The sequence below is a fragment of the Anas acuta genome, chromosome 2, assembly GCF_963932015.1.
Source record: "Anas acuta chromosome 2, bAnaAcu1.1, whole genome shotgun sequence".
NCBI lineage: Eukaryota > Metazoa > Chordata > Aves > Anseriformes > Anatidae > Anas > Anas acuta.
This window is the reverse complement of record NC_088980.1, coordinates 84,208,451-84,234,101: the sequence shown is the minus strand read 5'-3', so window position 1 is coordinate 84,234,101 and position 25,651 is coordinate 84,208,451. Positions and strand designations below refer to the sequence as shown.

Below are 25,651 nucleotides of genomic sequence, written 5' to 3'. Positions count from 1 at the left end.
TTTTGCATGGACCATCTAGAAACCCAAGCAAGGGTAACAATCTGTTTATATTCTGCAACTTTGAGAGAGATAGATTCCCTGGATTGGCAGCAATGTTCATTAGAGTATGGTATCTAGCAAGGGGATGTAGTTATCAACCTGTAAACCTCTTCAACTATACTAACATGTAAATAATTGCTATGCCAGGCTTTCTTACAGCAGAAAATCGTATCTATTACACCAGTACTTTTAAAAGCCAGGTACTTTGCTCAAGACTCCTATTCTACTACAGTGTGCAATATTACATATCACAGGTTTTCTAAAGAACCTGCAACAGCTCCATCCTCAGAATTGTTGACGGTTCAGCCATTTTCACATCATGGTTGGAAAAAAAAATAAAATCAGTAGTAGGGAAACAAAAAATAGAAGTAGGGAAAGAAATCATTGTTGAACACAGCTCTGGAGCATGGAGCTTTTCAGACCTGTCAAAATCTTTCAAGGAAATGTAATCTTTATAATCACACTAACTGTCCACTTCTGCCCAGAAGTGAAGAACAGGAAACACAAACCTCCCTAACGGATAAAACTTTTTTCCCCACAGACACAGTGAAAGTCCCAGTTCATCACAAATGTCAAAGCTGAATCCAACTCTTATTCAAGAATCCTGACAAATCCTAATGAATGGCATGTTCAGATGCTGAGAGTAAGCGAGACATGCTGGAATAAATCCAGACACTGTCAGCCTTGGTTTAAAGATTACCAAGTATACACAGGAGAAGTAAAAGATAATGATATTGGTCACAACGAGTAAATAATGGAGTAAATAATGTGCTGTGTTAACTTTTACTGAAAGACTTTTAAAGAGACCTACAAAACCAGCAATGGCATGTTAGAAATACAGTAACTATGAAAGAAGATGAAGAGGAAAGAAAAAATCTAGTTGAAGTATTAATATGTAATGCACAAAAGAGTATAAAGAACTGAATGGAAAACGTGAGATGAGGTTGTAGAGAACAAGCTTGGAGGCTACAGAGTCCATAATGAACAAAATGGTAATGGTTCAAAATCAAAACTCTAAAACTAAATAGCAAAGTTTAAGATACAAATAAAGCACAGCTAGCAATGGAGAACATTGCAAGAGTGTGCTTGAAATCATATCAATGGTGACACCTTCAAAGAACAACAGAAAATGAACACACAAATGCAGATGCAACAAACTAATAAAAATCTAATCTCTCAAGTTTCGTAACAGTTTCAAGTAAAAACATCTTTTACAAAATGTCCAAAGTGAGACAGAATTGAAGCATATACATTGACCTCTTTAAAAGAAGAAAAAAAATAAATCTGTTTTTTACTTTTCAGGGGGGAAACAGTCCTAATTCTTGCCATAGCTGACAGTGAAACAAAACCTAATTTAATCTTCATTTTAATATGGCTCTGCATAGGACCTTGGACAAGGGGGTTGTCTCTTGAAAGCAACCTAAAACAGCAGTAGAAGACAGAATCTAAGTCTACATCTTTCAGAAGAGAAGCCTATGGTATTGGCTTTTAGCAATGTTGCCAAAAAAAAAAAAAAAAAAAAAAAAAGTCTTTGGTGCCTTCTAAATTGTACCAGTTGAGAACAAAACTAACTTGTATATTACTCTTAAGTATATCCTCATGCTAGCTAATATTAGTGACTTAACAAATATTCCTGTACTGTCTGAGGACCACAAGGTGCCTTGACAGATCTGAAATTCCACTGCTTACATATACCAAGAAAAAATTAAACAGTATAGTTGACTGCAAATTATAAACTAAGAACAACCAATATAAATAAGGGCCTATTTTCCTACACAGTATTGTTTAGAAAAGTAAAATGTCTTAAGTCTATCCAGCTATAACTTAAGAGATGAAAAAAATCTGGCCAATATGGAGGAAAGGTGCAGTCAACACAAGATAGAAAGTGGATGCTAAACATTTGTAACCAAACTTGAATGAAGTATCATCTCTGCTAAAAATATACTATTCTATCTTGATATACTGTGAAAACAGTCTACTTTATAACCTTAAAATCTGTCAACATAGTAATCAGGGTTTTTTGTTTTAAGCTAAAGTTTAAAATTAACAGATGCATATTTGGGGGCATACATTTTAAAGCGTAGTTGAAATGGATACAAATTACATATGTTTTCAAGGACTGCAATTTGGAATATACTTCAGAAAATGGTATTTTTCAACTATTTTGATTTTTTTTCCTTTATGCAGTGCTTTTGCATACTATTTTTCTATTCAAATCATTTTTTCCAGTGGGAAAATAAAAAAAATTCAGACTGTACTAAGACTGTTGAAATGCAAGAAAAAAAATCGTGAATGTTAAATTTCTTTTAAATATTATCCGTGTGTGTATATAAACAGTATGTACAGTCATCATATAATTGTATTATTTAAACACCTTAAAAAAAAAGGGAGGGGGGGGTATTAATAAGGTTGTCCTCAAAGCAGAGGTCTTTCAGAAGAAAATTAAATTGAGTTAAAAAAAATAATAATAATGTGTGCATATGAGTGCATAACAGTACAAAATCAAAGTGCAAGGTGATCAATAAACATACTTAAGAAATAAATTTTAATCACTGGTATTTACTTTCTTCTACTGCAGGAACTGAAAGAAAGCAAAGCAAAACATGCATTTGGTTAATGGCAGAAATTTATTGCAATGACGGAAAGTATTAGGTTGCATAATGGCTTATGTGCTCAACATAGAAAAAAGACACAGGAACAGCTAATGCAGCAGCTGGTTGTGCTTAGAAAGGGAAAGCCCAGGCCTTATGATTTAGCAATCTGTGTAAAATAAAATAAAATAAAATAAAATAAAATAAAATAAAATAAAATAAAATAAAATAAAATAGATGCATATGGTACACAGAATATGAGAGCATTCAAAACCCACTCTTTTTTGCTCTTCCTTAAACTAACTTTAAAATTAGTTAAATCATCATTAGAATATGGATAATTAAAATCTTTGCTGTAATCGGTTTGCCCATGTGGGGGTGGGGTACAATTTGTTTTAAAGCAAGTGGAGAAGGCTTAGAAGATAAGAGAAAATAATCATCCTCTGTTACTTAATGTATCTTTTACTTCCAGTTTTATGATATATATATATACACTTGAATTACAGGGATAGGTTTTATCACACTATAGCCCAAAGGACAAGTGAACGACCCTTCAACCCTTCTGCTTTAGAAATTAAAAATACTATTAGAAAATGTAGTACCTCTACAGACTGATACAAAAAGAATAGAGTTTGATTTTAAAATTCCCAACTTAATTTACTGAGTAGTACTATATTGTCTTTTTTTTTTTTTTATGTATACTCTTTACTTTCCATCCTATCTTCAAAAAAAAAAAATTGCACCTCAAAAAAATTAATATGGATTCTGATGCTTTATCAAGACACAAATTTCATTTTTTTTTTTTTATCTAGAGAAGCTTCTTAGTGCCCTATTCGAAGAGAAGTTCAGCTGTAGCTCTGTAAGTAAGAAGAGTTTCTCATGACTGTATGTCAAAATTTACCATGAATTTATTTTATGAAGGGAATATTTATGTACTATCCTTTTTACATAAGATATTGAATTGCTGCCTCAATGACTCTTTTGATTAAGAAGCACTGACCTAGATGTTAGTTACTCCAAAATCAGGAGCTTTCCTCAAATAAAGCCACGTGTTTGGTAGAACATAAAGAAAATGCAAATTAATGAAGAACATTGCTCAAAAATAAAATGAAGACAAAATAAAATGTAGCCCTAACAGATTTTCTGGATTGTTTGACTACTGAAGATTAAACACCACCACCACCTCAAACACGCTACAGGAATTTAGTTTCTATCTTCAAATACAACACTTTTGAAATGTATCTATCAAAGAAAAACAAAGAAAATCATGACAACTGACATCTCAATCCTTTCTTTACTGCTTTCCAGAGAAAAGTTTTTAAACATAATGCATTCTTTTGAATGCTTCTATGCCCTGTAGACTTAATTTCCATTTATTATGAAATCCAACAAGAACACATTCAATTTGCTGTTGAATCAGCAAAAGCTTCCAGTAATCAACATGCAAAATTTTAAATACCCACTTTAATAAACACAACATCTTCTGCTCCTCAAAGTACAATAGATTCTAAGTTGGTACTATTAAGATTTCCATTAGCAGTGTTGCCTGCGAATCAAAAAGGTATTACATTTTAGAAAACAACGTAATTTGTGTACCATCCCTCAGTGGCCATTTCATGTCTCGTGTTGAGCTGGAATTTAAACCCAGCTGAAGGATTTAAATACAACTCATTCAAAAATTTTCAAATAAATAGACAATTCAATTTCTAAAGAGAAATTCAGATTTACCTGAGATGAAAATGCAAAGCAACTAGCAGCTAAAGCAGAGCAACGTGCCTTTCTGGAAAGAGTACATCTATGAGCTTCAAGCTGGTAATCCCTAAAATTTAAAAATATTTTTACTGCTTCCCCTTGGTCTTTTCTAGAAGCTTAAGCAAGAACCCATGCTAAGCAACAAAATACATTTTGGATTACCATCTCAGACTCCACATCAGTTAGGTCTGTTTTCTTCACAAAGACTTTCAAATCAAATCACCCCCTTTTTCAGCTTGCTAGATTGAAGCTTGTATACACTAGCAGCAATTTTTTTACTCTCTTTAAACCTTAAACAGATGTTTCATGTTGTCCGACAAAATAAACAAAGTACTTTTAACAATCTCAAAATGTATGTATTTTGAAAAAATCATGCTCATTGTCACACCTTTATTTACTACTTCTCTTCCATTTTCAGTCTGATAAGAGATTTTCAGCTCATCAAAGATGTGAGTGAGAGAGATAAGATGCATGTTCACAAAATTTTGTCTGATTTGGAGGTTCTGAAACCATCTGTAACACAACACTTAACTTACTCAGAAATAAAACGTAACTTTAGAATACCTTTTAACAGCTACCTACCTAATACCTATATAGCAGCTACAGATCTTTTACAGTCTACAGTCAATGAAAAACTGTTTAATAACTAAAATTTCAACCAGTGCTGCATTACTTTTATTTGTAAGACATAAAGCAGTACCTATTTTAAGGCTATATGAAACAGTATCTTTTCATAATCTTTAACTTGCAAGATCATTTTATTACATTTCAGTTATAAAAGTTTTAACAAAGAAAATGCTGTTATGGATCAATTTGAAGATTTGTGAGATATGTATCCAATTGCCATCTTTCTCTCTCTTGAGCCTTCATATGTGAAACTGGTATTCAGAACAGTAATACCATCTAAAGGAAAAAAAAAAAAAAGAAAAACACCTTGGAACTTCACTTTTTCTAAGACTGTTTTCTGTAACTATAAGAACAGCTTACTACCTTTTCTCACTGGAGATTTCAAACCTCTTTTGTTATGCTGTTTTCTGGCACACTGGCTTGATTTACTGAGAAATCAAAACCAGTGATACACATTTACCTAATTCTTCCTTGATGTACAGGAGATAGTTGAACTAAAGTCTCAGCTGCAGACAGGAAAAATCATGGTCTCTGAGAGTTGCATTACCATGCACCACTGAGGAAGAGTATCGAACTGCTGGGAACAGGGAAGGAGAGAGATAAGCAATATATACTAAGTCTGTGAAAAGTACCTCTTCCTTGCTTTCAGCAGGTTCTGATGTGATTTTATGCTCTGCAAGTAAAAGGTGCCTTTCATATCCTTGGGGAATTTCAGGGAGCACTTTCTGCTTATTTAAAAAGGCGTTGGAAAAATATTTTAATAGTCCTTGAAGCATGGTCTGGAAGCAATAAAACCTCTCTAGCTGAATTCTCTGACTATTTGGCTTGTGAGCTGTTGTGCTTCTTCTCTCAGGCCAGATGAACCATGCATTCTGCCTGCAGAATAATATACCACCAATAAGTGGATTTAGGAGGCTTCCTCCCCCATCCACAGCCACCCCTTCTCTTCTGAATTAAGCATTCAGCAAGGAGGTGGAACAGATGGCTTTGAACTCTGAACTCCAAGAGAAATTAAATCGCAGCTTGTCATACCCCATATGGGTGCTGCTACCATCAGGATCACTGAATCAATGGAATGGCCTTTCTCTGTCACGTTACTGTGTTCACAAAGGAGGATAATCCTATGGATGTGTATCAGACTAGCTCAAGGCACAGCTACTCAATCGTGTTCCCATACCAAATATCATTATTTATATCCCCTTGAGAAAGTTATATTAAAATGTGTGCATTCAAACGTATTGCAATACTTAAGATACTAACATTGGTTTAAGAAATGATGATTCTGCAGAGAGTATGTGGTTAAAACTACAGCATAACATGAAGCTTTAATGAGTTGGAGAGCAGAGAGATGTTTCTTGGAACCTGGCAAACAGGTGATTGACACAATTTCAAATTTAGCTTTAATACCCTGCACTCTCTTTTTCTTCACTGTGAAGGTATCAGCAAATCTCATGTATACCATATGAAGCAAAAGCACAATTCATGACAACATCAAGCACAAAGTCCTTGATCTTACCAAGTGATCACCTCGTGCTGCATTTGTATTTAATTTACCCAATATCCATAAAAATAACTCAGCAAAATAAAATTTACAAGGAGCATGACAAATGTAGCCAGCATTTTTATTTTTATTTATTTTTACAGCAGGCTGGCATGCAAAAAGACACATTTTTCCAGCTTAGAAAAAGAATGCATTTCAATGTCAGGTTCAAAATGAAATAGAACAAATGTCAAGACTATGATAGTGCATAAAACCTACAGACAAAAGTAGACGTACATATTTATTGCCTTTTATCATAATTACTATATTTGAAGCAAACAGATCCTACCCATATGCACATTAACCTGCATGTGCTATCAGACTACTTTTACTTTTTAGAAGTCTCAAATATTTCTGTTTGTTGAATATGAATTCTTCTTATCAACATATTATGACAAGAAACAGCATGTAAGGATTCTTTAGGGATGTACCTAAGGTTTTACTTCAAGTGAGCTATCTAGTTTGTACCTCCAAACAAAAGCAAATTAATACAAATTAGGCTGCAGTTTAGATATAGCATTTCTCTTTGGTGGTTGAAAGCAGTGTTTCTGGCAACACTCCCAGACGTGAAAAACATTGTGAGTTTTCTCAAAAAAAAAAAACCAAAACATTGGGAGTTTTCACTCCCAGACGTGAAAACATTTTACTCCCTAAGACCAGTTAAATGATCATAGACTCATCGTATCATTCAGGTTGGAAAAGACCTCTAAGATCATCTAGCCTGACCCTTAACCTAGTACTAAAGTTCACCACTAAACCATGCTACTAAGTTCTAAATCTACACATTTCTTGAAGACCTCCAGGAATGGTGATTCAATCACTTCCCAGACCCAATATCAAGAGCTACAAGTGAAAGCATATATTCTAGAGAACACACATTTCAAAATATTTTGTATTAATAGACATTCTTGTTGGCATCATCCAACTTTTATTTTACTAAAAATCACACATACACACACACAAAACCTGAAACTGAGGCAAAGATGACACAAGTCATATGTAGCCTCTTGGTTCTGAATGGGAAACATTACACCTGTCAAGAGACACCTAATTTTCATATGATGGATTATGAAAGGAAACAGAAATATAGTTATAAGGCTGCTGCTAAATAAAACAATTCAAAATGTAATTAATAAGTCTATATTAAATTCCCAGAAGCTTCTTCTCAGGAAGAGAAAACATTCCAACTTAAGATAGACCGATAACATTTAATCAGCGTCTAGGGCTGCTGAACTGCTCAGATAGTGCAAAGAAATGTGTAACCTCTTAATAAAACAGTAGGGGGAAAAAAAAAAAGAAAAAAAACACATAGATATTAATTGTAAGATGAAATGGTTGTTATGATTTAAAGCTTGCTATCTGACAGAGCAGCAGTGAAAAACGCCATGCTGTACACAAAGGATAAAATCACTATGGAATACAGACCCTGGATCGCTGCCAGTCTTCTAAAGTTGAGGTGTATTAACTCTGATTGGATCTGACCAGACAGGGAGTGCTTATTGCTCCTATTACTTTTTTATTGTCTTCTCTTTGTGCCACCACAATAAATAAGTACCTTGTACTATTCAAAGCATGCTATGAATATGGTAGTGTTTTCCCACTGAATAAATTTTCCAGCACCCAGATCAAAGAAGCACTTACATGCACAAGTGGAGAAAACTACTTCTCAGATAATAACCCACAATAAACCTTGCCTGATTTCTTAACTGAGTCATATGCGGCTATTTTGATTGGAAGTGTCAGAAAGACAACTGACTGCTGTAGCAATCCAGTAGCATTATAAATTTGGCTGACTAGAGTGAGTCAAGGGCTATCTTCTACTCAAACTCATTTGCAGCTTGCACAGTATGTGTCTGTATGCCTCTGTCTCCAGATGAGCCAAATCCAGTATATATAACCAGTACAAATCTACTATGATTTGCACAGAATGTCAGCAGCAGTTTCAGCCTAAAGCACAACTTTTGTCCAAAATCAGAGAAGGAAAGAAAGATGCTGTCACTCATTTTCTTTCCAACAGAATGTAAATTAGGAAGTAAATGGACATGAGGCAGCAGCAAAATTGCTATTAGAGACATGAACCTAGAACTCCTCCCTAGCAGATTTTAATTTCACTAACCTACAACATTAAAGCGGTAATAGCTATAATATATAATGTATATTATCATATTACGTTATATTCTTTGTATAAGAGTCTAAAAGTTGAGACATCTAGTAATAGGGCAATAGTTAAAAATCAGATCTTATCTCCTAGATAAGGGAACCAGACACTATGTGGTCATTCCCATTCCTTCTGAACATGTGCAGTTATAGAAACAAATTTCCAAGATTTGTGAGATAAGAAAAATAAAAAATAAATTAAAGGAGTGACTCTGTATACAAGTGAGTCTTCTCTGCAAATGCTTTTTATGACTCTGACTCAGTACCTTGATATAGTAAAATACAGATGAAGCCTAATCTACATTTTTGTGAATCTACCTGCAGGTTACATGACACTTCATAGAAAGACCACAATACTGTCAATAACATAACATTTCACTTACAATTACTCTTTCAAGAAAAATAAATAAATAAATAAATAAGAAACAACAAACACACCGATTACTAGTGGCACTGCTTATATTTGCTTAGTCATAAACATTTGGATTTACTGAGGCTTACTGAGAAAAATGCTGCAAAATGAAGAAGCTCATAAATGTGAACAAAAAGAATTCAGTAGAATATCCTATATAACAATAACTTTACTCACACAGCTCACACTGATTACCATATATATGATGTCATCATACTTGTGATCCTCCATTTCCTTCTTTTCAGGGTCAAAAGGAGTTTCATGTAGGGTTTGAAATATTTTGATTTCATAAGTATTCAGCTTTCTTCTTTGTTTGGCAATGGGTTCATTAAGTCACTCTTCACCTTAAATGAAAGGCTTTTCAAAAGTAAAAGGCCTTGCAGAATATTCTACAGATGTTAAAATGCTCAGTGATGTACCAAGATGCCCAATGCTTTCTGAAAAGCTCTTGTATAGCCAGGTCCCTTGAAATGGAACACTTCCACCCCACATCTCTCAAGAAGGGTCCTGAACACTGACTGAGTATTCACACAAGAGCTACACACTGTTGTTGTGGGGCAGGAAAAAAAAAAAATAAATCAGGTGCTAATAGAGACATCAGCCTTAAAGGCAGCAGGAACACCTCCTCCACCATCAGCTTCACATTCTGTTCTTTAGAATCACCTACTAACACATGAATGTAGGGGTTTCCTTTCCCTGCCAAGGAGATGAGGTGATAGTCTCTAAAAAACTTGGAAGGAAGAAGGGAAGGTTATTTGGTCATCCTAAATTTGTAAAGTAGTCAAATAAGTGTTGAGAGCTCAGCAACACTGACAAAAAGGAGCTTGCCCCCTTGGAGCGGAATGGAAGGTTGAGATGAAATCTCAACCAGCTCTTCACAGCTTCTCTCCTTCTTAGCCTGTGTATTAGTCTTGCTTGCATGCAAACAGAGATGGCTGTTCTTTGGGCAGTGGCTGCTTTTGGCACGAATTCTGACTTCCAGTGATGGCATAGAAGAGCCCACGCCGTATGTTCTCTGGACATTTATTTACAGTCTTTATTCAATAGAGCTGGGCAATTATAAAGACATAACCATAACTTGTGAACAGACAAAAAGGCTTCTCCTACTTAAATTTGTCCCATGAGAACAGAATACAAATGCCATCTATTTGCATCAAGCAATTCATGAACATGCTATCTAAAATATGAACAAACTATCTGGGCAAATACCAGTAACAAACTAATCAAAATCATGACCTATTTATGAGTTGACAATAACAATAAAAAATGACTACAAATAAATAGTGGGTAATTTGTGAACCAAATAAAGGGCAATGGTTCTCACACATAAATTGCTGTCAATGAATAATTTAACCAGCTCTACTTAGAGTCATCAATTTATTAAGAAACCTCTTTAGCGCTATCTGACTGGAGCTGGCAGAATGAAAGATCTCCACACAGAGTGAAAAAGCCAAGAGAAATCATTAGGAAACATCTAAAAATCAGGGTTTGATTCTCTAAAGTCTGACAGTATTATTTGTAGCCTGGACTTCAAACATGGCCATTCCAATCTGGTAACATTTTAAAGACACTTTGCCCAGTACAGGTGACACGATACATAAGGCAAATCAACTTTTCTGTGTTTAAATTACCTAGTAAAATGGCTATGGTTTGCACTACCTTTTTTTCTTTTTATTCTGAATGGAAAATATTATAAATATTCTGGCAAGAGCATATAAGAAGCATTCTCAGTAATAACATTAGCATGAATCCCAGAGTGAACATTAGACTCTCAAAGCCAAAACAATGCAATCTTTTTTCAGGCTTTGCAGCAAAATGTTTCATGGAAAGATTAATAATATAAACAAGGCATTCATTCAAGTAGATTTTCCTTTATCAGTGGTTATGGTCACTGAAAAAACAGCAGAGGATAAGGTTATTCCTTTGACGATGTACTGCATAATTTTTTTTTTAACAATGTTCACGATCATCATGTTGCTGACTGGTGTCTTCCAAGGTGCACCATTTCTAGACAGAAAAGTAATTGGTAACTGTCCATGCTTCAAAGCTCTTAAAATGATACCACAAAAGGCCAGGAGGACAAGAAGTTACAGGGAAGTATTTTTAAAAACACTGAAGTGGAGCTTTACAAGTGTGTATAAACACACTATGCCTTTATCAAGGAAAGACAGAATCAAAACAACCATTTTCTTTTAATTTTGGTAATATCTTAACAGACAAGAAAGAGTTTTAAAACTGTAACTATAGTTACAGTTAACTAGCGTGCTACAGTGCATATGCCCCATTATCTATCTGCACTCTGATTTTTCCTGCTGCTCTGTTTTTTAACTAGAAAGCATTAATACATACAAATAGTCTACCTACCACTTTCACACTTGAGTTGTGATTCAAATTATAACTACTTTGAACATTGTTATTATTGCATTTATATGGCAGTTTCTAGACTAAAAAGGTGTTGTTAAACTTATGGGAAATATCTAGAGCTTCTTTCTAAAAAAAACTATCTGCAGATTACTTTCAATAATCTCAACACACTTGAGATAATACAGTCAGAAATAGTGTCAAATTGGGAAAAAAATGCAGTCAAATTAAGTTTTGATGCTCACTTCACCATGTATGAAATGTATATAAGCATATATTTTTGCTTATAATGTTAAGGTCCATAGCTTCACACTTCCTGCATATATTATGACACTACGCTCATTAAATATGAAAGCTGCACACTTTGATCAGAACCTGCAGTCTGCCAGGAAAATGACAATATTTCCTCCAAGATTTTGAAAAAAGAAATGCTACCTTCCTGAACTTCTTGGTACAGCTTTCGTAATATACTCTGGTCATCTTTAAGTCTCAAATAAAACTTGTCCTTATGGTACAAAAATTCAGGCTCAGTTAAGTGAAAAGTCCACTCTTAGCATACAGATAAGCTATGCAACCAACAGTAAATATTTCTTCACGTTTCACTAGATCTTTGTAAATTAGCTATACCCTAATTTCATCAGTGCTAAAACATAAATTACCATAATCAAGATCCACCACCAGGCATACGTAATTTCTGCTCAGGATACAGAGGGTATATATTCTGCCTACTGAGACAAGTACCGAGATAATGTGGGATTTTTTTCCACCATTTTTAAAACATGACCTTGAAATTTATTTTCAGACAATGTCAATATTATTTTTTCTCAAAAGCCAGCAACCAGAAACTGGTTTCACAAAACCCTCAAACTAAGACATCAAATCTAAGAATTTTCTTATTTGTTCCAATAAATCAATACATTTTGTAACAACCTTCTAAGTAAAGGCTATTTGGAGTATATTTTCTCAAGCTTTTGCTCTTGTTGTAGTATCCTGAAAAACATTTTGGATACATTTTTTATATTAGCAAAGTTTTTAATCACAGGACACCTAGGCACATAAATTGAAAAAAAAAATAAATTAAAGGGAGAAAGAAAAAGGAGAGGAGAAAAGGACAAAAGGACAGAGAAAGGGGAAAGGGCACAAAACTATGAAATATGTAACACCATTTTGTTTTTACTTTTTCTGAAACTTAAAAAGTAGTCAGAACTAGTCAGATCATTCACTAACCTGCTCCGCCTTTAACCTATTATTAGAGACAATTTGTAGTTCAGAACTTCTGTGAATTCTTTCCTTGAAATGTTTCAGGGATTTCTTCCTTCCTAAAGACAGCATCACTGTGCTAGTTCTAAGCAACAGCAAATGTGCAGGAATTGATATATCCTTTCGTTCTCTGTTAGAAGTCAGGGCAGCAGAAGATTAAGATGTATTTCCAAAGTAGGAGAATATATTTTTGATACCAGCAGTAGCTGTTAAATCCCAGCACATCAGAATCTCCAGAAGAATGATGACTTTGCAGAGCTTTAAGAAATGAAGACTGTTTACACAGCAGATTAATGCATTTGTTTGGTTATTCCCAGTCTCTCCTTAAGTAGTATTATCTCTACTGAAGTCTTAATGAAATTAGATTACACTTTTAATACTGTCAGGGATATTCTCCTCTGTCATACCTGTATTCTGATAACAGGTCGGAGAAGTAGGTGAATATGAGATGCGGGAAGAAAGAATTTTCTCTTAACTACTTCCTATCTGCTTCAAAGAATAGGATTTTTGCTTTGATTAACAAAGACAGAACATTCATTTGTATTCAATCTAATCTGTTTACCTATCTACTGAATCAGTTCTGTGATTTTTAAGAGGCAATTTTGTAAGAATGTTGCAATGAATTATAACTACAAAACTTAGGCAGAATACATCCCCCACAGCATGGGTTGGATCCATCCTGCTTTATGGCAGTAGGTATAAATTCCTTACCACCAGTTATCAGGAGTTGAACGTATTTCCCTTTTGGCACCAAGTAGTACAGTGACATCTATTCTCACAGGGTTGTTTAAAAATGCAGTTGAGCCCAACCAGTTTGCATACTGTACTGGAATGCGACAGACAGGATAATTCAGGTTGGAACAGACATCAGGTGGTCTCAAATCCAATCTTCTGCTCAAAGGAGAACTAGTTGTAACATAGACTGGATAGCTGTCTAGTCTTGAAAACCTTCAAGGGTGGAGACTACACAACATTTCTGGGAAATCTGACCCATCACTTGACTTGCCCAGAGAAGCTGTGGATGCCCTATCCCTGAAACTGTTCAAGGTCAGCTTGGATGGGGTTTTGAGCAACCTGGTCTGGTGGGACGTGTCCCTGCCCATGACAGAGAGGTTGGAATTAGATGATCTTTAGTCCCCTTCCAACCCAAATCATTCTATAATTCTATGGTTCTAAAGTTAGTGCTGGTTTCCACAGTTAACACCATTGCCTTCTAATTTCTGTTGTTTATAGAAGCAGTGTTGTCCTGGTAATCTTTTACCACATGCAGTTTAGGATGCAAACACAGTGCTAACTGCCACACAGCTTCTACACAATATAATCTAACTCTATGGAGAACTAAGGTCCTGCATCATTACCAATATAATGAAATTAAAGTTATGACTTGTACACCAAAAATGTAGAAATACTGTCATTCCCCCAGTTCATAAGATTTTAGGAGAACTACACTTTGTTTTTTGGTATATTTGGATATTTTAACACTACCCTCATGTATTGTAGGTATGGTATCTATACAAAAACATGAAGTTCATTTTCGCTTCTACCAATCAGCTAATGTTTCTGAAAAGTAAATATTAATTAATTATTTTTTTTAAATAAAGTTTAGTAATTATGCTTAATTGGGAGTGCACGCAGAAGGAATGTTAACAACAACAACAGAACAACAATAACACCCTGCATTTGGGTGAAATCAAAGTGAAACAGAATTTACTCTATTAAAAAAATCTTTCATAACACTATATTTTTACTTATGTTTCTTTATCGTACAGTTTCTCACATTCATGCACCACATACTTTCTGATTACGTAAAAGCATGTACTGGTGTTAGACAAAAGGTTCAGCTACCGTGGAATTTTACTTCCACAAATGACCGAAAGCAGAAGTACAGAGAAGAATAAATGTACAGGACAAGAATATATCATAAGGAATACACAAGCAACATATTTTTAGCAGCAAGAAAGATGCATAAAAAGAACTTGGAACTGTTATTGAATACAATTTATTAATGAACCACAAAACTTGAAATTTTCAGTCCTCACTTACTGAATCAGACACAAAAGGAAAAACAATAAGAAAAACTGAAGACAACCAGAATTGTGACAAATTACATAATTCTCAATGTTGTCATTATAATGTAAATATCCTACAACGCAGTAACAGTGTCTTCATATAAAACCAAGTACATGTTTCTGTAATTCAGTTTCTGTCAGATCGCTGCAATACAAACCGCACTTAAAATAGGCATGATTTCACTTAAAAGGCTATTATTTACCAACCAGCAGGTTGTTTCAACTACAATTGGCCAAATCCAATCACAGTTTTAAACTTAATTAAGGCTTTCAGATTACTGCCCGTCTTTCCAGGACCACAATTAGAAAGGATAATATGACAAGAAATATTGTCCCACCCAAATGTGCCAAATTACTCAAAAATCCCTTCAGATTCAAAAAGAAATAATCTTCACTAAAAAGAAAATGTTTTCAGGGGGAAAATAAATAATAAATAATAAATCATATATTGAACCACAATGCACATTTTTCGGTACTGTTTAATATCTTAATTGATGGCATAAACTGTGGGATCGAGTGTACCCTCTGCAAGTTTGTTCATGACTCCAAGCTGAGTGGTGCAGTTGATACGACAGAAGGAAGAGTTGTCATCCAAAGGTACCTTACCAGGCTTGAGAAGTGGGCCAACATGAACCTAATGAGGTTCAACAAGTCTAAATGCAGGGTGCTGTACCTGGGCCGGAGCAATCCCAGACACTAGCACAGACTAGGAGAAGAACTCATTGAGAGCAGCCCTGCAGAGAAGGACTTGGGGGCTCTGTTAGAGCGGGTCCAGAAAAGGGCCACAAAAATAATCAGAAGGCTGGAGCACTCCTTCTGCAAAGAAAGGCTGAGAGATCTGGGGCTGTTCAACCTACAGAAGAGAAGGCTTCGGGGTGACCTCATTGCAGCCTTCCAATACTTAAATGGTGAGGCACTGGAACGGGTTGCCCAGAGAGTCTGTGGATACCCCATTCCTGGAGGTGTTCAAGACCAGGTTAGATGAGGCCCTGAGCAACCTGATCTAGTGGGTGACATCTCTTAGGCATGGGTGTTGGAACTAGATGATCCTTGAGGTCCTTTCCAACCCAGGCCATTCTATGATTTTGAGTTTCTTGATAAGTGATAAGCCATAGAATATACAATTTTCAATAATAAATCATATTTAAGAGTGATCAAAATGATTCAGTTTCTCTATAATTGATGTGATGATTATGATGAAATTCTACAGAAATTGATCTCATTGACTGCAAGAAGAACTAGTTGTATAGGATTTTTCTTCCTCATGTTGATCAACAGATTTTTATTTATTTATTTTGTATTTGGTGCTTACTCAATATGACACTAAAAAGGCTCACTAGTAAACCACTGTTTAGATGAGATGCCCTGCTAATGTGCTTAGAACTAACTATGTGAGAATTGCCCTAAGTTTTCTGCCACAAAGCTCTAAACATGTTATTCCAACCTAATATTTCAGTATCAGTTAGGGACACCATTCTTCTGCAAAAACAATTCTCTGTCACCTTCAGTGTTTTAAGGAGCTTGAATGAAATTTTAAACCTAGAAAGCAATACTTCTAATCAAGACAATTTTAGGCAGAGAACTGTAGCAATGTATGAACCTTGAGTGTGATTGTACCCTTAACTAGGTAAAAAAGAATAGAAGAGAGAAACTTGTCAATTCGTGTTTACATAATTTCCAGCCATTCACTCTCTTAGTAGCATATAGACTTCATGCTTTCAAAGAACTGTAAAGACACTAACATCTAAGTTCACAATATTATATAAACCAAGACACTACAAACTACTGAACTCCTTTACTCAGAAAATGTAAAGGCAGAGATAATGCTGCTATAAAGGAAACAAAAACAACAAATTGTTTTTCAAGGTGTTACACGCACTGCCAAACTGATTTACAGACCATTAAAATTCACAGACCTTACACTTTTGCAGTTATCACAACAACTCAGAGTTCATACCTGTGGCAAGATAGATGATATGGAAGAGCATGTCCTTGCCCTGCACAACATCCACAACCACATGAGAAAATCGGCTATTGTCTTCCATGAAGTAAGGAATTGGAATAACTGGTTGAACGACTTCATGCATTAAGAAGAATTTTTGAGCATCCTGAAGATTTCTTTCAGTCAGATTCACATACAAACCCTGGTCCATGGTGCCGCACTGCAAACACAGAAAAGTAATGTTACCATATGCCTCAATGATAACAACAGATTTACTCTATAAATTAGAGCATAAGAACATGAATACCAAGACTGTGTATTATAGTGACACTTTGGAATTCCACATTCATGGCACATTTTGGTGCTGATCAGACTGTTCACACAGTGACTGAAGAAGCTCCACTTTCCTGAGACAGTACTAAGGGGACTCCCTAACTCCAAGCAATACAAAAGAGCACCAGACTGACTACAGATGGGTTATAGTAATATTTGGCTATAACTTATGCACACAGGGCAGCAAGAAGAAAAGCTACTATCAGAAATTTCTGACTAGTTTTCTTTACAATTTACATAAACACAGTGCTAAAGGCATTACAAATTTTCAAAGGAAATCTCTATCACAGCCAGGGTCTGACAGGAATCCCAGGTCACAGCACAGTTCTCCACAGTTCTATAAGCTTCTTCAGACTTTGTGCTCATTAGCCAAGAATAGACAGAATAGAGCTCTAACTATAAATCTTACTAAAAATGTTATCCATAGCAAAGATATGTTTGCTTTGGAACTGACCGCATTGTATATCTAAAAATTGTACTAATTTCTGTGTATTTATTCATCACATGCACAAATTCCAAACACAACTAAACAAAGCAAGATAAGCAGCAATTAATTTTAAAATCTTTGTGTGTAGGTCTTCAACTAACTGAGGACACTAGATATATGTATAGCATCTGTGAGTATGTAAACATCTTCATGTTTACTCATACACAGATGCATTAGAGAAGTAAAACAGTACTTCACATTATCAAACATTAGTGATGTGAAAGGATACTCAAGTCATATTTTTTTCACTCTATTCCACATTTAGGACCATCTTAACAGTTTTGTCAGTGGCATGGACAGTGGGACTGAGTGCATGCTCAGTAAGTTGGACGATGACACGAAGCTGTGTAGTGTGGTCAACACACTGGAGAGAAGGGATGCCATCCAGAGGGTCCTAGACAGGTGGGCCTGTGTGAACCTCAGAGGTTCAAAAATGCCAAATGTAAGGTCCTATAAATGGGTCAGGGCAATTAGGAAGGGAAGTTATGGATCCCCCATCCTTGGAAGTGTTCAAGGCCAGGTTGGATGGGGCTTTGGGCAACCTGGACTAGCGGAAAGTGTCTCTGTCAATTGCAGGGGGGTTAGAACTAGATGATCTTTAAGGTCCTTTAAGGTCCCTTCCAACCCAAGCCATTTTATGATTCTAGGATACTATGTCATAAATTGCACTATGAATCAAAATATGAACTAAATCATACAGTCTGCAAAACCCTAGAAGTTATTTTTTCATCATTGCCATATTAGCAATCTGGAATTAAGTGATGACTCCAAATATAGATTTTATTTTTTTAATTCAATCAATAATTCCATAACGAGAGAACCTATGAGGATGAAATACAACTGACAGGAAACAATTATTTTTCTTGCATGCCAGACCAATGGAAAAAAAAAAAAAAAAAAAAGCATAGCATGCCAAAGAAGAATTCTTCTGATTATATCAAGCTAGAAAGATTCTAGCTAGAATGCTCATAGTACACTGAAATAAATATTGTCCTTGGTCTTACAATGGAAGATGTCCTGCATAAAGAGAAAAGTAACAAGCTCTGGAGAGAAACAGTGTTGTTCAGGACTGGGACTCCAGTACTATTCTAATCTGGAAAATATTTCAATTAATACATCATTACATCTAGCCTTGGAAATAAAATGCTGAATGCAATTATCACCACCCAGCAGTAGAGTTCCTTCATAATCACATGCTTCTGTCTGCTACTGCTGAGTAGCTGAATACTCTGAGGATAAATCTAATTCTCCAACTACATAAACAGAACTTCTGGTATTTTACCATACCCATGCTTCCTCCTTTTGGGGAAGGAAATCACAAGTTCAGCCAGTGTATGTATCCTCTCTACGTGCAGTATGTACTTTAAAGCACTGTGAAATCTTAAAAAGGTTACAGCTAGCTCTAAGCATTAGATTAGCTTCTGGTATATGACGGCACTGCACTTATGGAGCCAAAAATCTAACTGAAAGTTCAAATGAATAAAAGATAGCACCTGTGAAAAACATAAGTTCAACATCACTAATGATATCTAGAGATCAGTTAACATGAATTGGCATCAATACTGTGTTTTAAAAGGCCACGTTACAGCTCTTTAAACTAGTGCTAGCCTACAAAGCTGTTGCTCTGTGAGATATGATAGAAATGTTGAAATGTTGCTGGTCTTGTAAATTTGATAAAGAAAGTAAGAGTCATACTAAAATCAGCCAGACTCTCCAAACAAGAAATTTCAACATTTCATTGCCTGGACTGGGAGCTAGAGATGACTACTGATGGTACAGTATAGACTCCCAACTGTTTTTATATAGTCATTAGACTGTCAGCTTCATTTGTATGTACCATTCTGTATGGGGTGCTTCTGCAATAATTAGACTCATTAATAAAGGTTTTGCAGGAAGACATTAATAACTTGCGTTTGACTTCCATTTAGTCAGAAAGAAGGCAAGATTTTAACATACAAGCCTTTCTTCAGGCTTCTTTTTTCAAAAGTTTAACCTCACTTGGATCTTCTTACAATCATTATTCTGACAACGTGACTATTTCTATGAAATGTAAAAAGTTATATACCGATAATAGCTTGCTTCGGCAATACGGCTTACTTAACTGGTATTTTGTCATTTGGGCATAACGCCAAACATGCTATTCAGAAAAGGTAACAGGGCTCTGGCCTGTATTCAGAGCAAATTCAGTGCTTTATTTTCCTTTGCTTGCATAAATCAGGACATAATTAAAACTACCTACAGTCCCTGGTGGATGGTTCTGTTTCATGCTTGCAGAGATCTCATGACCCTTCCCATGATAGGGAAGGGTGTTACAGAAGCAGCACTGAACCCCTGACATTGTATTGAGATTAAAGGAAGGGTGAAAGGCAGATCCACATTTAAATATTGTAGTGAAAAGTTATTAGTTTTAATCACTATATTAACATAGTTTTCCTTCTATTTCCCTTGCCAGCATCACTCTCGCTATAACTCTCCTTGTGGGAGTGGTGACTGTGCAGAAGAATAAAAATGCTGTATTGGGTGGCAAGGGCTTGGTAGCAGGGGAGCTGCGGAGTGGCCTCTGAGCAGGGCCCAGCAGCTGCCCCATGTCAGATCAGAGCCAGCTCCAGCTGGCTCCAAAAGGGACCCAGGCAGGGAGCAGCAGTTCCCCTGTGGCCTGTGGAGAGGCCCCCAGTGGAGCAGGCTGTCCCCCTGCAGCCCATGGGTCCCCCACGGAGCAGATCTCCACGCTGCAGCCCCCCCGTGGGTGGAGGAGCCCCCGGTGGAGCAGGTGGATGTGGCCTGGAGGAGGCTGCGGCCCATGGAGAGCCCCCGCAGGAGCAGGCCCCGGGCCGCAGCTGCAGCCCCCCCGTGGAGAGGAGCCCCCGCAGGAGCAGGGGGTCTGGGGGGAGCTGCCGCCCAGCCGGGGGGGACCCGTGCTGGAGCAGTTTGCTCCTGGGGGATGGATGGATGGAGCCCGTGGGACGGAGCCGCGTGGGAGCAGTGCTTGAGGAGCTGCTGCCTGTGGGCAGCCCGTGTGGGATCAGCTGGGGAAGGACGGCATCCCGTGGGAGGGACCCCACGGGGAGCAGGGGCAGAGAGTGACCTTGAAAGGGCAGCAGAGAAAAAGCATCAGGGACTGACCGCAGCCCCCATTCCCTGTTCTCCTGCATTACTCAGGAGGAGGAGGTAGAAGAGGGTGGATGTTTTTACTTTTAAGATCTCACTGTTCAAGTCTGTTATTAATTAGCCATAAATTATATTAATTTCCCTTATGCTGAGCATGTTTGGCTCATGACAGTAATTGAACAATCCCCTGTCCTTACCTCAACCCAAAGAGCTTTTTATCATCATAAGTTCTCACCCTGTCCCATTGAGGACGGTGAGTGACAGAGTGTCTCTGGTGTTTGGCTACCAGGGTTAAACCACAACAAATGCGTGCATATGTGCTTACCTGAAATATCCTTTAATTTTTGTTTAAGAGTCCCAGTGACTGACCCACCTTGAAGTAATTAGTTTTATGCTGTCAGCCAGCTACAGATTATTACATGATCTAAGGCTGACAAGTTCAAATAAGGAGCACAACACTTCACAAATTATTTTAATCAGACTCTTCACAAGCATGGACCACCTTGCATGGGGAAATATACACAATGGTAACCACTCCTTTCCCCCGCCCCCCATCTTCTCCCCCTACCATTTTTTTTTTCCTGTCAAATGGTGTTTCCTTTCCAGATTCTAATAGCGCAAATGCAGTGCAAAGGAGAATAACAAGTTTGAACCAGAAATTAATATTTGAACCAGATATTTGAACCAGAAATTAATATTATCTTGAAAGATAACTACAATGCTTCATATTTTGACAGATTAAAGTGTCTTGTTTTTTTCTCCTAACCTTCAGAGCACATCCTCTTTTCAACCCAAATTGTTTTGTGAAAAGATAAAATTAAGGATATTGAAATAGGGGGAATTTGTAAGCTTTTTTTTTTTTTTTCATTTATATATTTATTTTTAAATTTTAAGGTCTTAGGCTACAATATACTGGGAAATTCTAAAGTTACTTAAGTATGAGCCAAACAACATTCAGAAGCAAACCACCACATGTGAACTATGTGTCCTTCTCCCACATATCCGTACCTGAAAATTAGGGTTAGGATTGGGATATGGAAGCCAAGCAGAGCGAGAGTTTTCCTGGTATTTGAAGGGTCCGTTAAAAGTCTGAGTTATGGCACTCAGGTTGAAAACACAAACTGCTGAGGCTGCTATGCTGTTCCTGCAAAACAAATATAAACATTAACTTAAATAACAACATTATGAAGTTCACTTGCTGAAAAATAAATTAAAATATATATTTATTCTCCTTTATTAACTCTCGAATCCTTCAAGTAATTAACAAAATTATTATGATCATCCAGGAGATAGCATCTCAAGATAAAGATATATGATGTGCTGACATTGGACTTAATTTTTTTGTCACCCTTGCCAAGTAGCTCATATGGGAGAAACTTCATACTTTGTGCTGCTACTGTAGTACAAGAAGGCCATACTTTATTCCAATATATAATCACATGCATCAAGGACATATTTCTTCTGGTTTCAAAGTTCAGGAAAACATTCTTCTCGGGGCTCATTAATGGTTCTTCTATGCAACCAATGGCAATACAAAGAGGTAAGGATTTTCATCTTATGGCATATTTCTGGACCCTATGGAACCCCTGGGTAAGAAGCCTGAACAAAAATCCCATCTTCCAAATGATGATGTACAGCAACAAAAATGCAAATTCAAGAAACCCATCAAGGGAAAACAACTTGGATTGCGTACTTTACGAGATCTCCTGTTACAGGAATAAACAGCAGCCAGGCAAAACATGCAATTTCCTGTTCTTGTCTTGAAAATGTGACAGGTTTCACAATAAAGCAATTCTGCATGGTGTAAACAATATAACTTAGTGACTACGAGATCTCTTAATGTGGAAAATTGCATTGTTCTTTTCCATAACTTGAGATAAAGACAGAGATAATTAAGGTGGCAGTTGCACAAATTTGCACCGCAGGTAAAACAGCTGACAATTGATCCACAAAGCTTTCTTCTTTTTATTTTTATTTTCTATTTTGTAACTTACCTTGCATTTTACACAAGCCTTTAGAAAACCTACTACAGAAACTCCAAAATGATGGAGAGAAAAAATAACAAATCTAACAAAACTTTTCAAAACCCCCCCAAAAAAATTAAAATATATGGATTTAACAGCAGTACAAGAGAGCAATTTCCTTGTTTATGTTTGTCACCCTTATTTCAAAAATCCCTCAAACCTGAAGTTTTGTGCTAGTACCTTCTGCAGAATCAATTATCAATAGGGTTGATAATTCCCTGTCTATATAAATTATCATTAAAAGCACCTTACAAATACTATTAACAAATATCAAATTCTTCTTGAATTTCCTGAAGTCCTTCAAGGACATCAAACTGATGCTTGTAAATATTCAGATGGTCTGAAAGAAATAAAGTCAGCTTCATTATGAAGCAGGAGGTACAATGTACTTAAAAGTCAGCCACACATAAATGGTTCATGTTTTGCTATGACTCACAGTATTTATAGACAGAAACGCTTCGGTTTTTCCGTCACAAAATGATTCACAGTATATTTAAAAAGAATTGCAATTCTAAAGATACTGAAATTGAAGAATTATGAATGTGGTTCAGTAATATCTGATGCTGCTACACCAATGGAAAGGAGTGTGTGGGTTCCCCTCATGGAAAACCCTGGTGGCTCTCCATCATCAGGTTTCAAGACTGAAATTGTACGGGTTGTGCAGATATCTATGAATCAATCAACTGAATCAATCAATTAGTTGTAATTAATTCCTCTTTGAATAATGTCTCTGTTGGATCAGACATAATGCTAAGCTACTGGGAAAGAAGGAAGTAGTAGCAAAGTTTCAAGTACTGCCTCCTTTCACATGTCAAGGTCTTACATTCCAGGTTCCTTCTCAAAAGGATTAGGGTGAATGATGGTAGCCCCAACACAACCTCAGAAATGGTGTAATTTGTAGCACAGGAAACTGCACTGTTCCACAGATTGCCAGGACAGTCCTTCAGAGGGGCTCCCGTAACATGACAAAAGCTTTCCAGATTTGCTGGAGCAGAATTCCTCTAAGCAGGCTTTCCATGGCAGGAGAGTGTCAAAGCTATTTTGACTTCTCATGACAGATCATGTTGAATGATCTTCAGCATGCCACCTAAGAAATGCCTGTCCTCTAGGACTCATACTAGCTAGTAAAACAGACTAATGATATTAAAATAACTGTTGCAAACATCACCAAATTTTCTATCTCCAGTAGTCCCAAAGACTGCTCTTCTCTATTAAAAAGCAGCATATAGCTTCAACACATTGCTTCAGTACAAGAACAGTGTTAAGCTTATCACCCAATGTCCCAAAGTCAGGAACTGTCAACCTGGTGCAAGGTGCCCCTCAAGCCATGCTCACTGCCTGAGCTGCCAGCTAAGGGGTATATCCCAGTCTGGAAGATGTGTTTATACCAGACTGTACCAAAAGCAGGAGAAACGAGCTGAGGCCCAAAGTTGTGATCACTAAGGGTAGCATTTATTTGTGACTATTCCTACCTGGCTAATATGTGCATATATACCTCTCTATATACATATGCATATAAATAGGATGTAGGTATTCAGCTGTTTAGAAAGGGGCACTGAGCAGTGTTTTAGGTGCTCAAGTACCTTTTAAAATTCTAAGCAAACCTGATTTATGCAGCAAGAAACTGCAAGTGGGAAAAAGAATCAGAAACCAAAATCTGAAACCTTGTTCCAGAAGTGTAAAAATTTGGCTGCACAGCCATAATTCATGTGTTGCTCTTGCTGAGCAACATATGAGCTCCATTTATCACGTTTTATGTAACAGTGCACATTTCTGAGATAAAGTCTCTCTCTCTCTTCTCTCTCTTTTTTTTTTTTTTTTTTTTTTTTTCTGAAAGTTAAACTATTCTTGATATCAAGCTCAGAGTCCAGAAAGCTTTTAGGTCCATTCATAATGTTTTTTCACAATGTTTTAATATTTAACAATTTTTAATTTTTAAGACTAAATGCTACAGTTTCAGATTTTACCTTGTTGATATATAAAGTTCAGACAAAACAGATTAAATTTTGATTTGATTCTCAAGCTCACAGTAGGATATGTTAGGACTGATTTATAATATTTAAGAGCACATCTTGTGCTCTTTTGGGTAAAGTGAACACTTCCTGACTCAAATTGCATCGAGCCAAATTCATGAACACATGAAATTATAATTATAAAATATTTATTTCAAAAGCTCATCATATATTTATGCATATGAAATAATGTGTGAAACAAAAAAAAAATGTCTTTATAAGAATGTATGAAGTAGATGACAGAATAGCCTTAAAATTTATGAAAAAGATGACAGAATAAAACATAACTGCTTCTATGCTGTAAGGAAATATTAAGAATTCTGCCTTCTTTCATACACCTTCAGCAATTCATATTGGACACATATGAAGCTGACTCTTTTTCACAAGACTGGGCAAACAGTGGTTTGAAATTGTTATGTTTACTTCACAAATACAGAACAGAGAACAGTTCAGAAGCTTTAGCTTTTACTGTTGTAAATAGAAAAAAAGAAAAAAAAAAGAAAAAAAAAAGTATCATGGAATTTACTTACACGTTAGTGGTAAAAATCCCATAGATCAAGTCCAATTCTGGCAGGAAGAAAGTGCTCTGTAGTTCATTATAGTAAAATGGAATTTCTCCAGGACGAGAGCAGTTCAGCCGAGCTTTCATGAAGGTAGTCCAGGTATCCTCCAGCACAAACTTGCCACCAATGTCATTTTTGCACACCCTAGCAGCCCGAGAGAAGACTGTTTTCCCACAGTCATGTTCCACTGCATTCTCACGGAAGAAGAAGTAGGTGAAGTTCCCAATGTCATAAGATGACACAAAATTTGGCTCTGAAAATAATAGAATAAAAGATTATTTATTGTATCCCAGTAATATACGCACTCATGTGGACATGAAAGTTGGCTTTCATGTCAAGCTGAAGATAACTTCAGGCACTACGTTTAGAAAAAA

General features: G+C 36.3%; 1 protein-coding gene across 6 annotated transcripts in view; it reads right to left on the bottom strand.

Annotated features, from left to right (window-relative positions):
• Positions 1–25,651, bottom strand: part of SEMA5A (semaphorin 5A) — a 329,026-nt gene that overhangs the window by 100,034 nt on the left and 203,341 nt on the right. For all 6 annotated transcript variants that reach the window (XM_068671017.1, XM_068671016.1, XM_068671020.1 and 3 more), the window contains 3 exons: positions 25,245–25,530; positions 21,687–21,822; positions 16,766–16,970 (listed from right to left, as the gene is read on the bottom strand). In XM_068671017.1, the coding sequence (XP_068527118.1) occupies positions 16,766–16,970; positions 21,687–21,822; positions 25,245–25,530 (627 nt within the window). The remainder of the gene's footprint in view (positions 1–16,765; positions 16,971–21,686; positions 21,823–25,244; positions 25,531–25,651) is intronic.